Below are 14,766 nucleotides of genomic sequence, written 5' to 3' on the forward strand. Positions count from 1 at the left end.
ATATCAAATGATTCTACTGGCTGATATCAACTATTTACTTTATAATGGATAAAATTCACAGGTAAAATACTTTCCAACTCATTTAAATTGTAAATTGTTACAAGGAAATTTACAACAATTTCCAGTGACCTTCGACTAAGCTAATTGTTATTATATCAAAATTTAAGTTGAATGTTTTGAATGAATATGTCAATGAAATACAAGTATTGATCTTACGTAGCTGTTCGAGGAATGAGTATGTTCAATTTCAACGACAACAGGATGGATGTGGATCTTGTGAAATCATGTACCTGTAAAGGGCATCATTGAGGTATTAGACAACTCAATAAAGCAGGTTGCTTACTGGTCTTGAGCTATGACCCATAGATCCCTCTATAGCCCTCCCTCTCAAGAAGTTTTGCAAGTGAAACATCACCCGTCTTTACAATCCTGCCATTTTCCTGAACCATAAATAAAAAAGAATGGTATTAAATCTTGAAGAGGCGCTAATGACTGAATTAAGTTGGCAGAACAGAACAGTGGTATAGCAAGATGCGCAATGAAAGAGATTGCCAGCACATAAGAATGTAGTTTTTCTTTCTGAAATACAAATATCCTACCATTATATGCACATAGCTGGGATTGATGTAGTCAAGGAGGCGTTGATAATGTGTGATCATCAACACAGAGTTTCTTGGTGTTAATAGTCTGTTAACAGCTTTTGCTACGTCTCGAAGTGCATCGACATCTAAACCTGAATCTATTTCATCGAGAATAGCCAAATCTGCCTGCAGAACCTGAAACAGCAATAAACAATTGAATGGCAGTTATCTAGGGCAACAGAAGAAGAGCTATTATTAGCAACAATTGGACTGGAAATGCTATATCACAAATACTCATCTGGTGGTGAATAGATTATTTTTTGCATTGTTCTCAAAGTACGCTTATAGTGATGAACGCAAACTACAAGGAGAGCAGTGAAAAATGGAGAGAGAAAAAATGTTCCAGAATTTTGTTCATGGCAGACTAGGAAGAATAAAACCATTTCCAATAATTTTCTATTTCGGATGGGGACACAATACTAGAGAGATGACTTTTGGGTGGTGAGGAGAGTAGGATTTGCGTAGATCACTCAAGCCTTCGAAGATTGACATCCCTAGCTGTAGAGTTATTTACGAAATAAAAAATAATAAGCCATTAATCTCAACTATCTGTGGTCAGCTATATGAACTTTTCCCTCCATTTAATTCTATGTACAGCCACATTGCTAGTGTTAAAATTTTCTAACATCTCATCTCACATATCATAGATTTGGATTTAAATGATACAACTTGGCAAACTATCAGACATCTTTTAACGTAGTTATATTATCTTAAAATGCTGTGTCCCATTTTAACTTCTGTTAAGAGTTAGATCTAGCTGCTTCTGTCTAAAGAAAATTTACAGGAAATTGTAGTTATCACTTCAAAATGAGGCCAAAGAAGAAGACAACTTAACGATTATAGTTCAATGATCCACCAATTTGTCATGGATAGATGCAATCAAGAATGGGATTGACTGAATTTTTCATCATGCATTTCAGTAGCTTATATGACCTCTATAATTTACAATCAAAAGAAACTGAAGATGGTTGATATAAGAGCATTGACAAGTTGATGCAAGATATATTCGTCCATGAAATAAAGCATAAAGAATACATACTGCAAGTTGCAGAATTTCATTCCGTTTCTTTTCACCACCACTGAAGCCTTCATTTACATTTCTGTCAAGAAATTTTGGATTCATATTCAAGGAAGCAACTTTAGGAGTCACGAAACTGTAGAACTGTAAAGACAATTAAAAAAAAAAAAACTCATGTTATGCAAACGAACCAAACTAATAAAGCTAGTTAGGAATCAAATGATCAGTCAGGAGAATGGAAGAAAGATGCATCTATCATCTGCTAATTAGTCTCTTCTATGGTTGGTAGCTTAACTAATGAATGTTGCAAAAGTCATGAAAAAAGTTGTTAAAAAAATATTCAACAACATCATGTCTATTGCCATACATAATATTAGAGAAAACGAGATTATAATGCATACTATGTAACCAGAATATCATCATACTATATAGGACAGTTTTGCACATTCTTTTGTGAATAAGTCAGAGAAAAACCAAGGTATTCCTAGCACCTTACAAAATCATTTGCTTAATACAAGTCCCTGGAAAGGGCTCAGTGAATAATGAGAGAGTACCATCAAGTAGTATAAATCTCATCAAACTAATCATAGAACATGTTTCAAAGCGTGTTACATAAGGCAAAATATTTGCAGTTTCCTTGGATACGATATAGAATATATGCCAATATTTTCCTCCTTTTTTTTACACTTTTAAACATCACGATTTATAAATAATTATTTTTTTCGTTGGTACCCGGTATCCAAGCCTTCGGCTCGACTAATCCTTGGGATGGTTGGCTCGGCCCCACGGAAGTTTTCCACCGGCCACCTAGGTAAATTGAGAAAATACACATATAGACCCATCCTGACAACCAATGTAAAATATCGAAAATGGGCGAATAACCATAAGGGAATTTTTCGGAATTTTTAGAAATTTTTCGAGAATTTTTCGAAACTCGTATGGACGAGCTTACGGGGATAAATACGGGGTCCCGGGAAAACCTGTTTAGGCTACCCCATTTAAATGAGGAAAAGTTGGTTTTTCTTTTTTCCTTTTTAATTTCTTTTTTCTCTTCTCCTCCGTCGAACTCACCCCGTGCCCTAACCTCCTCGGGTCGGCGGTTTCCTTCTCCTCTTTCCCTTTATCTTCTATGACACCAAAGCCTCGCCTCTGCCCGACTCTTCTCCTCTTCATCGCGCCGGCCACCACAACCGACGCCGCTGTACCCTAGATCTGCAGCGCGCCGCCGCCGCCGCACGAAACAACGCTGGTAGCACCACTCTGTGCCGATCGCCGGACGCGATGCCGACCGTCGACCTTCCTCCCGATCCCGCGACGCTAGTGCCTCCTTTCGGCCGATCCACCTCCGTCGGCCACAGGAACCAGCACCGACCGCCGCCTTGTTCCTTGCTTGAGCAGCCGACGATCGTCGGGATCCTCCTCACCAATGTCGTGCCCTAGAGTTGATACACTGCCACCGCTGCGAGGGTTGTGCTCATCATCGTAGGAGGAACCGAGTCTCAGTCAACTCGCGCCGAGCAGCATTGCGACCATTTTCCCTCTGCCCTAGCTCTCGGTCCACCGCCGACGAGTGCTGGTCTTCCCTATTCGAGGGTCACCTCTACACGAGTTGGGCTTCAACCAGGGGCAAAGGTCCGTGCCCTAGTTTGCTCTTCACTGTGGTTCCGTCTTTGTTGTTACCGTGCCCTAGCTGTGATCGAAGAGGTAAGGGAAACTATATTTTGTTGCTGGATTGTAGTGGTGGAAAGATTTCTTGGTTGACTTCTTGATCTCTTTGATCTAGACAGTGAAACGCAAGGTACTTCTTGGTTTCCAGCGGCTACCCTATTCCACTCGTTGCAGCAACCGGCAGCCCCTCATTCCAGCAGCTTCTTGTTTTAGAACAAGGCTGTGATTTGAGGTAAGACATAAGGATTTGATATATGTGTTGAATTAGGGCTAAATTGGGTAAGATGCTATGATTGATTATGCTTATTGCAAGTCCTAATTCGAATGGATTAGTTAGAATTGATTGAGGAGTTAGATGATCCAATTAGGGTTTATAATTGGATTTGAATTTATGTTAGCTTCTCGAAGATTTGTTTAGCTAATTTATTTATATATAATTAGCTAAATCTGGATACCATGTATTATAGGACTTTGACGCGAGACGAGTATCTCGACGTCGGATTTGGACTGGATTGAACTTTTCTTATTTGGAGGCGGGTACTTTGACTTTATGTCATTTGATATAGTGTTTTTAACAAATAACAATGATTATGTTTCTTATCTGCTTCGGTTGGTCACTACTCGATCTGTTACATGCTTATTTTGTTTATTTGTTATGCACTTCATGTTAATACCTACCTGATTATACATGCCTATAGGGGTAGTGACACAACCATGTTTTTATTATGTTCAGGACCAAGGTTTTGATACCTTATCTGACCTGTGTACCTTGACCATTGATTTGGTTAATTTGTTTTAGGGTACCCATTATATATGTGGATAGGTTCTAAATATTTTCTATGCTTAGTGTCATGCATCATCTCGCATGATTGCATGTTGTGCGATAGTTGGCTCCATTATTGTTGAGCACATCGCCAGTTACATAGATCTGCACAAACCACCACTCATGGGTTAGTGGTATGTCAGGCAGGTATGTGGCAGTTCTGTTGTTAGGCTCCGCTGGTCCGGTGACTCAGCGTGGTAGCCGGCAGGCAGTTTGCTCTGTTTGGCTCCGTTGGTCCGCTCATGGGTAGTGGACGCAGCGTGGTAGCCGGCAGGGATCCCTCCTCTGGACTGGCTCGGGGAGATGAGAGCATTGAGCTCCCCCACTTATGATTTGGGGTAGGAGGATAGGTGTACTCCAACAGCATCCCGTCCACTCGGTCACTCATCAGGAGCAGTGATGTCAGAGTGCACGGTTGTCACTACCCACTCAGTCTCACCATCGTGTGTGAGATGGCTGACTGGCGTCAGGGGTGACCAGGACATGTCATTGGCATCATACGCATTGATGCATTTATTGTTTGTGTTTGCTGCATTTGGATGGATGCATATGATTGACATGCATACAGGATTTATGACACTCTCGGTCTGACGACCTTGTTATACTTGTACCCAGGTCCTGGTTAATACCGTTTTCTCCTGATTATTTCATTTGCATTTTATCTTTTTTATATCAGGAGACTGTACGCATGATTAGTGCTAGTTGTTATTTTCTTTTTTTATGCATATCAGTTGTTACCCGTTGAGGAGTTGACTCACCCCGTGGTTATTATTACATTTCAGGTTGAGGCTATCCGAAGAGTTCCAGTCGCTAGTCCCCTGCACTCTTCCGAGGATGTGTTGTTTTCGGACTTTGGTTCTTATTCTCTTATTGCACTATCTGGACTTGTATTAGTTTACTTTATGGATGTTGTCGATGAGTTTTATTTAGATTTGTTTTTCTACATGCCTGCCTGGACGGCAGAAGAGGTGAGTGGATTCTGGTTGGTCGTGTTTTGAGCTTTATGGGTGTAATTGAGTAGGGTTGTTTTTGAGTTTTCTTATCATTGCTTTAGTTTGTTTACTATTAAACTGCGTGAATGTTTGGTAGTTGCATTTTTATTATTGTTATTGTTCCGGCCATGTTGGCCGATGTATATGTGGCCCTGAGGACAATGTATAAAGTTTCAAATTGTCACCCGTACAGGGGAGATGCTGCCGATATTTTATTCGGGTAGGGGCTACCTGGGGCGTGACAATTTATGACGTTCACTTGGCTACCAGGATTCATAAACTTTTTTATTGTAACGACCCGGCCCCCCATTTGACGGTCCCTTGGGCGGCCCAACTGACGACCCCTTATGTCGTCGACCGACGACCCTCGGCCGTGCCGTTACTCACTAGGTCTTCCCACCCCTGGCCAATGGATTTTTGCCTTCCCCAGGATTCGGACTCTAGACCTCCAGGATAAGTACTAGAGTTTATGAATCCTGGTAGTCAAGTGAGCGCGCCTTTTTATTGTAACAACCCGGCCCCTTGGGCGGCCCAACTGGCGGCCCATTTGGCAGCCCCTTGGCGGTCCCTTGGGTGGCCCAACTGGCGGTCCAACTGGCTATCAGGATTCATAAACTCTATTACTTATTCTGGAGGTTTAGAGTTCGAATCCTAGGGAAGGCAAAAATCCACTGGCCAGGGGTGGGAAGACCTAATGAGTAACGGCACGGCCGAGGGTCGCCGGTCGACGACATAAGCGGTCGCCAGTTTGGGCCGCCCAAGGGACCGCCAAGGGGCCGTCAGTTGGGCCGCCCAAGGGGCCGAGGGACCGGGTCGTTACAACCAACGTTCTCAAGATTTATATCATTGAATGCACAGTTTGTAGCAATTACCAACCTTCTAATAAAAACTATTTCTCTACAACTGATTCACATGGTCGCAAGATGTTAGTTGACCACTGTAGTAACACTGGCAGAAATTCTAAGTTAACTAGACAGTTTTGTTTGCTCATGCTTGTCTCAATTTGACAATAATCTACAAAAGATACATCTATAGACATTTCCTACACTGACATGTGCGCTTTGATATTGTGTAATTTTTTTTTTTGGGCATGTATGCTTGACATCTTTAGAAACTGATTTATTCAAGTTAAAAAGCAACTACTTTCCTTAATAACTATGACAAACTATTTGTCAGCGTATTTTTTCTGTTTGACGTTGTGTAGAAACCAGAGAGAAGATGGAAGGAATGATCAGAAGCATATCACAGAATGACAGTCAATGTTGTTGAAAATCATAGAAAAAGTCGTGGAACATTAGCAAACCTCAAGAGGTTCTACCGGTGGCAGCCCTTGGTTTTTTCTTCGAGCATTGAATGCCATATGCAGAAAGTCAAAATTGCTTACACCTGGTATCTCCACAGGGGTCTGGAAACTCATGAAAATGCCAACATGGGACCTTGTTTCTGGTTCCATGTCAAGTAAATTCTTGTCCTTGATTAAAAGGCTACCACCAGTTACCTCATAATCTGGATGTCCAACAAGAACCTGAAATAAGCAAAGGCATTCTAGTAAGATACAAATGACATGAAAAATTCCCTTATTAGCCAATCCCCTATTCATTTTTTTCATACATCTAAGATGGTTTACTTTTGGACAGCCCTTGCAGAAAGAAAAAGATAGTTACACGAACAAATCTAAGTAACAAAAGTGAACGATCAATATTTAGAATGTACAATAATGATGAAAGGCTATTGTTTACAGAATAAAACAGACATCCATCTTAGCTAAGAACAATTGAAAATTCACCTTTAAAATCTATTCACATTACTCAAGCGAGCTTATTTACCTATCTCGAGTTATCCAATTCATAGTGTAGCATAAAAAATTCACTTTCTTCAAAAAAATAAATACAGAAAAGGCATCTCTTTGTGAGCTGAACCATTCATAATAGAACTCGATTTAAAATCTGAAAGTCATCGAAGAATCACCTTGGAGAACGTGCTCTTCCCCGATCCATTCTTCCCCATAATTGCGTGAATCTACAGAGAAAAACCTAACGACTGAGAAACTAAACGGAAAAGGGCAAACCTCGCCCTCATGGATAATGAGGTTAACTCCCCGCAAGATCTCCTGCCCCGAATCCTTGATGGCCGCCTTCAAATCCTTAACCTCCAACAGAACCCTCGGGGGACCTTCGGAGAAGGGGGCGCCGCTATGAGAGGGAGAGTCGATTGTGAGCGCGGCCTTCTCCCGGAGAGAGGCGCGAAGGGAGGTCGCACCGTGGCCGCCAAACGCGGAGTGTAGACGCGGCGTGTTTAGGAAAGAGCGCGCCGAGGCAGGATCGAAAGGGGATGGAACCGGAAGGAGAGGAGGAGGAGGAAGACGAAGTGAGATAGAGAAGAGCCATGGCGGAAGAGAAGGGAAGAAGGGCTTCGAGCTGATCTGGTTTCTTCTTCAGCAGTGAACGCCGTGCGTGCTCAGTTAGTTGGGCTGAGAGAAGGGTATAAATGTCAAAAAGAGGTGGCTGGATTGAACCCGAGTCAAGTCGGCCGTATGGTTTGGCCGGATCCATTGGTCCGTATGTTTATTAAAATAATAATTATTTTTAAAAAATAAAATTTTAATTATATTTTAGATATTTTGAATAAATATATGGATATTTTAATTTTCAGATAAATGCAATGATTTATTGAAAAAAATAAGCTAGATTTGTTGACTTCCAGCTAGATCACATTGACGAACATGTCAAAGTCAAACGGCCGTATTGACTTCTAAATTAAAACTCAATTCCGGAGGACATCGAAACTTGCCTTTTGGGATTGTTACAAGCAACGTTTGATTTTTAAGGATGAAATTGAAGGAGGATAAAAATACAAGTGGTTATTGGGGTGATGATTGGATATTTAGGTTGTCGTTCAGGTATTAATAGTTTGAATCCTAATTACAACGTATTTGTAAGAATTTTTTCTCTAAACGAGGATATTAAGTTTTTAGACTGGTCGCCGTGTGCACTTCTCGATTTATCCTGATGACTAATGAAAATTTTTTATAGGACAAGATTGATCATCCTAGAAATAATTAATGAGGCTAATTGATCAAATTTTTTAAAAAATAATAATAAGTTTTAAAAAAAATATATATATGTTTAGAGGATCAAACAAAATATACATAAAAAAAATACAAAAATTCTGTATAGTAAAATAATATTATTTAAAAATTATTTATGTCATTATTTATGAAGTGATGTAATATTTTGGAGCCACATATATACTTAGAAAGATTATGGATCCTCTTATTACTACTACTACTACTAATATTACTACTACTACTATTACCACTACTACTATTAATAATAATAATATCCTCTTAGGGTATCTATAACCTACTCTTATTATAACAGATATCATCTCATAAAAAATACAAGGTTCACTACCATATACTCATTATAATAATATATCTCTTTTATCCACATTCCTTTTAACATTAATACTCATTATTTATGATCTTGTGGTAAGGTGGGGTCGGGCCATGATCCGATGGTAAGGTGGGACTCGCCCGTCAAGAGGTCAAAGTGGTCAACGTCCTAGGCAGACGTTCGATCGGGCGAACTGCCTTCCTGATCAACAAGAAGAGTAGCCGGTTCGACACTTCGACAGCTCGGTCAGACACTGAGCTTCTGACGCTCATAAAGCTCAAAGCAGAGAGGGACGAAGGCCGAGCGGCCATCCCGCTCAGCTAGGCAGTGGACGCGGCCTCGACCCGACAGACAGGGCTCCCTCGCCCGACAAGGTGGAGCCGGACAGCAGATCATTGGCCGAGCGGCTCTCCCGCTCGGCCCAATAAAAGAAAAAGGGCAGTTGGCGATATCTTCCTAGGGGTCAGTGTCATCGACAGGCGGCATGGTCGGCGGCATGGTCAGACAGAGAATCGTACGGTGGAAGCTTCCACTATCACGTCAGGGATATGCTCGGGATGTTAAGGTATGACGTCAGACACATTTTTCTAACACGTCCTTTTCAGATATGCTTTGAGAAACGTACGCACCTCAGAAAGCGTGCGCGCGCCTCCTGGGAGCCCTATTAAGGACCCCAGGCTTAGACGGAAGTATGTTCACTACTGTAGCTACAGTTACGCTGTTGCTCTTTCTTCACTAGTTCATTCATTTGCCGTCGGTGATTGACTTGAGCGTCAGAGAGCCACCGCCGGGGAACCCCTCCTCGGCTCGGCACTAACGACTTGTGGTTGCATGTTTAGCTCGTTGGAGATTCACGTCATCTTCAGGCGACATCCAGTCAACTTCAGCGCCACCTCCCCAGCGTCCGTCAACTCACTCTCGGACAGGATCAAATTTGGCGCCGTCTGTGGGAACGCACCTGAATCCGAGCCAAGTAGATGGAAGAAGCTGGACGTCTCCACACCGTGACGCTCACTCCAGAGGAGCTCGATGCGCTCATTCAAGTACGAGCAGCAAAGATAGCCGAGCAGCAGCAGGAAAAGATACTAGCCGATCGGCTGGCGCAACAAGCGACGTTGGCCTCGAGAGGCCGAGCGGCGCACCAAGACCAGCTGGAGCAACTCTCCATATGGGGACAGAACAAGATGTTGACCGACACTCCAGGAGATGTTCCACCAGCGCCCATTCCGTTTCACTGGGCGTTATTTCAGACGCCCTCAGAGATTGTTCAAGCCAACCAAGATAGGGGTTCTTCTTCAGACGAGGCTCCCATGCGGGACGCAAGAAAGGGCAAAACGCACCGAGCTGATTCGTCGCCCGAACGGATCAACCGACAATTCTCCGAGGCCATTCTGCAAGATCCGCTGCCGAGGCACTACGCTCCCTTGGCAATCGGAGAATATAACGGGTCGACCGACCCGGACGATCATCTCGGTAAGTTTGATAATGCCGCTACTCTTCATCAGTACACATATGGAGTCAAGTACCGAGTTTTCCTCACCAATCTCTCTGGCTCGGCGCAACGGTGGTTTCGGAGATTGCCGGACAGGTCGATTAGAAGCTTTAAAGACTTCCGAACGGCTTTCCTTCGTCACTTCACGAGCAATAGACGCTATCAGAAAACAAGCGTCAGCTTGTTCTCCATGAAGCAGGCCAGAGGGAGACTCTCCGAGCCTACATCCAGCGCTTCAACCAGGTGGCGATGGATATCCCCTCGGTCTCGTCCGAGACCATGATGAACGCGTTCACACAAGGGCTCGTGGACGGGGACTTCTTCTGGTCACTCGTCCGGAAGCCTCCCCGCGATTACGACCACATGCTGAAGAAGGTCAACGAGTACATCAATGTAGAGGAAGCTCAGGCAGCGAGAAGGAAGGAGGCGATGCCCGAGCCGCCCTTGGCGACCGAATGAAGGTCGTCAATCAGCCATCAACCTCCGAGAGGGCCCCGAGCCGAAGGAGTACGCCCACACTAGGAAGCAAGGTCACACGCCATCCAGCATGTTGTCGTCGAGCGGCCGAGACCCAAGGGGAAGGTATGGACCCCTTTGTTCTGCTCGTTCTATCAGTCTACAACTCACAACTCACAACACCCGCGACTGTCGTGGATTCAACCAGTCGCCCAACCAGCGCCTAGGAGTTATCGTCGTCGCCCCCTCTCCTGACCGACGACACAAGCATCATCGTTTCGATCGTCGAGAAGACACAAGGAGATCTCCACAACAACCTCATCGGAGAAGCGCCGATCCGACCAGAGCCACACGCGACTAAAGTAGGCCGACCGTTCGGGAAGAAGAAAATAGAAGTAATACCACACGGGACGAAATCAACATCATCGCTGGTGGGCTGACCAGCAGAGACTCCAATCGGGCCCGAAAGTCCTATGCTCGGCAGTTGGAGATCCATGCTATAGGTTGCAGCAGGGAAAGGGCGAGCAGACCAGAGATCAGCTTCAGTCCCAAGGATCTTGAAGGAGTTGAAGTGTCGCACGACAATGCCCTCATTATCCGAGCGGTAATCGCCAACTATACCATTCACCGTGTATTCGTTCACACTAGCAGCTCGGTCAACATCATCTTCAAAAAGGCGTTCGATAAACTCCAAATCGATCCCGGAGAGCTACTGCCGATGGCCACTCCACTGTACAGGTTCACTGGCAATGAGGTCCAACCGAGCGGCCAAATCAAGTTGGTCATATCACTTGGGGAGGAGCCCCTCAGAAGGACGAGGACCACGAACTTCATCGTGGTAAACACCCCCTCTGCCTACAATGTCATTTTGGGTCGACCGGGCCTCAATGAATTCCGAGCGGTCGTCTTGACTTTATACCAGAAAATCAAGTTCCCGGTAGAGGATCAGGTCGGAGAAGTAAGAGGAGATCAATCTGCTGCTCGGCGCTGCTACGTCAAAATGATCAAAATGGAAGCAAAGTCCGCTCGGAAGACGTCCGGCTGGAGGTAAGTGCCATAACTGAGAAGCCTCCTACGTTAATTTATGAAGAAAAAGAAGAAGTACAGATACATCCGGGTCAAGCAGAGGCGACGACCTTCATAGCGTCCGACCTGGAGGCCGAGCAGAAGGCCGAGCTGATCAGATGCCTTCGACAGAATCATGATGTTTTTGCATGGTCAACGCATGAGCTACCCGACATTTCCCCAAGCGTTGCGCAGCATGAGCTCCTCGTCTAACCAGACGCTCGGCCGGTGAAGCAGAGGAAGAGGGATTTTAGCGCTGAGCAGAATCTGATTATCCGGGCGGAGATTGAGAAGCTACTGGAGGTCGGACATATACACGAGGTTCAGTTTCCGAGCTAGCTCCACAACGTGGTGCTAGTCTCCAAGCCGGGCAATAAATGGAGGGTCTGCATCGACTTCCGGGATCTTAACAAGGCATGCCCAAAAGGACTTCTATCCCTTGCCTAGGATAGATCAGATGGTAGATTCCACAGCCGGGTGTGAGCTGATATGCATGCTGGACGCATATCAGGGATATCATCAAGTGTCGCTCGCCCATGAAGACCAAGAGAAAGTCAGCTTCATCACTGTTGATGATACGTACTGCTACAACGTAATGCCGTTCGGCTTGAAGAATACAAGAGTCACCTACCAGAGGCTGATGAACAAAGTGTTTCGGCGGCAGATCAGCCGCAACATGGAAGTATATGTCGACGACATGTTAATTAAATCCCTCCAAGCCGCCGATCTCTGTGCAGATATCAAGGAGACCTGCCAGACCCTCCAGGCGTATGGAATCAAGTTAAATCCTCAAAAGTGTCTGTTTAGCGCGAAAAGTAGGTGCTTCCTGGGATATATCGTTACCGAGCGGGGCATTGAGGCAACCCCCAGCAAGTGAAGGCACTCCAAGATATGCCACCACCAAGAAACTTGAAGGAAGCTCAGCACCTCACCGGCCGGATAACAGCATTATCACGGTTCATCTCCAAGTCGTCCGACCGGAGCCTTCCTTTCTTCAAGATTCTGCGTCGAGCCACAAAGTTTCAGTGGGATGAGGAGTGTAACCAGGCCTTCGAGGAACTTAAAGCATATCTGAACTCGCTACCTGTATTAGCTAAGCCTACTGTCGGCGAACCGCTCTGGATCTATTTGTCTTCGACCGAGCACGCTATCGACTCTACGTTGGTTCGGCAGAACGACGAAGAACAACCAATGTACTTCTTGAGTCATATATTAAAGGATGCTGAATCTCGCTACACCAGTCTAGAAAAGCTCGCATTTGCATTAATACTCGCCGCTCAAAGGCTCCGTCATTATTTCCTCGCTCACACTATCATTGTGATGACTAACATCCCTTTGGGAAGAATCTTGCTTAGCCCAGAGGCGTCCGACCAGTTGATCAAATGGACAACGGAGCTCAACGAATTCAATATCCAATATCAGCCCCGAACGACCATCAAGGCGCAGTCCTTGACTGATTTTGTCACGGAGGTACAAAATCCTGAACCCGACTCGATCCGGAAAGTATATGTGGATGGGTCGTCCACCCGGCAGGGTAGTGGAATCGGCATACTGCTTATCTCCCCACAAGAAGAGCGGGTACAGTTGTCCGTTCGACTAGAGTACTAGACAACTAACAATGAAGCTGAGTACGAGGCGCTTATAGCCGGCCTACAAGAAGCTCGACATGTCGGTGCCAGCAAGGTTCTTATCCACTCCGATTCTCAATTAGCTGCTCAGCAGCTAATTAGGGCATTTGAGATCAGTAATACGCGGCTCAAGTTGTACGCCGAAGCCTTCGAAAAGCTGAAGGCAAACTTTCAGGAGATAATCATCCAGAAGATCCCCTGAGCAGAGAACCATGCGGCGGACAAGCTGGCCAAATTGGCAAGCTCACTCTCACCGATCGGTATTACGCAGCCGATTGAGCAAGTATCTTTGGTGGCGCACGTCGATCGGATGGAGGGGCTCATTTTCCCTAGCGATTGGAGAACGATCATAGCAGAGTTTTTACGATCAGGAGCTACATCGTCCGATCAGGAGGAAGCCCGCGTATTGAGAAGAAGAGATGGTCGTTTCACCCTAGTCGGGGACCAGCTCTACAAGAAGGCCTTCTCTAGGCCATTGCTTAAATGCGTCGGATCGGAGGACACCAACTATATACTGCAAGAAGTACACCAAGGCTCTTGTGGAGGACGCCAACTATATACTGCAAGAAGTACACCAACTCTTTGAAACTGAAGTAACAGTAGCTAGACATCAGTACATTTCTGATCAGAAGCAGCTTGAAGGATTGACACAAACTTGCACATCTCTTGTTTATTTGCTGTTTGCAGAAATTCTGTAATTTGCCTTGCTTTCAGTTCCCTGCAGATTCATGTTCTGCACCAAGTTTTGTTGCTGAATTTGTTTCCCTTTCTGTTTCTGCCATCTTCAATTTCTTTTTGCTTCTATACCCTTGAATCTTGATACAAACTTGATACACAATCAGATTTTCTGGACAGCTTTTAGTCATGAAGAAATAAGCTTCATAGAGCCACATGATATTATTATCATCAACCCTTGTAATTAGAATTTCTGCTACACAACAACTTAATTCTGCAACCCACACTGCATGTTCCACCTAAGTGTTTAACTAGTCAAAAATTTGCAGCAAGAAATTGACACAGCAAACCGAGATTGATACCTTCATTTCACCACTTCATAGTTTCATTGATTCAGCTTCAGCAAACTACAGCTAGTTGGAGAAATTTGTGGGATGACATTACTGATTTAATTGTCCATCTAATTTCAACCTTTCTAAATCTATTTCAGCAGCTCCACACTTTTGTTCATTTACAGCACCTTAAATATAGCTTCCTTTTTCAAGTTCTGGTTCTTGATCTCCTATCAATTTCTGTATTCAAACCCGTGGAGCTTCAACGGTGAAATTTTGTTTGCAGAAATCAGCTTCAAGACCAGGCTTCTTGTTCTATGTCTGCAACTTCAGCAACTCTTTGCAGCTATGAGAAAGTTGGGTTTGTATCACTTATGAACCTAAGCAAAGTTCTGGAACATAAACAACTTATTTTTTTTCTCTTGATAGTTTTACAACACAACACAATTCTGAATTCAAAATCAGAATTTTCTGATTTTTACAATTACATGGATCCACAACAGATTATGTAAACCCTTTTAAATTCTGAATTCCTGAATTTCTCATGATCTCTAATCCGTAACTCTTAAACAACTAGTCTA

At 44.2% G+C, this 14,766-nt stretch overlaps 1 protein-coding gene across 1 annotated transcript; it reads right to left on the bottom strand.

The window, feature by feature from the left end:
- Positions 1–274: 274 nt before the first annotated feature.
- LOC122013863 (probable ATP-dependent transporter ycf16) lies at positions 275–11,319 on the bottom strand. The gene is made up of 7 exons (XM_042570079.1): positions 11,129–11,319; positions 7,211–7,574; positions 7,111–7,161; positions 6,446–6,667; positions 1,681–1,803; positions 600–776; positions 275–440 (listed from the first exon to the last, which is right to left on the bottom strand). Exons 1-7 carry the CDS (start codon positions 11,317–11,319, stop codon positions 354–356), a joined length of 1,215 nt encoding a protein of 404 aa, XP_042426013.1. The 3' UTR covers positions 275–353.
- Between the last annotated feature and the right edge of the window lie 3,447 nt (positions 11,320–14,766).

The sequence above is a fragment of the Zingiber officinale genome, chromosome 8B, assembly GCF_018446385.1.
Source record: "Zingiber officinale cultivar Zhangliang chromosome 8B, Zo_v1.1, whole genome shotgun sequence".
In the NCBI taxonomy this organism is placed as follows: domain Eukaryota; kingdom Viridiplantae; phylum Streptophyta; class Magnoliopsida; order Zingiberales; family Zingiberaceae; genus Zingiber; species Zingiber officinale.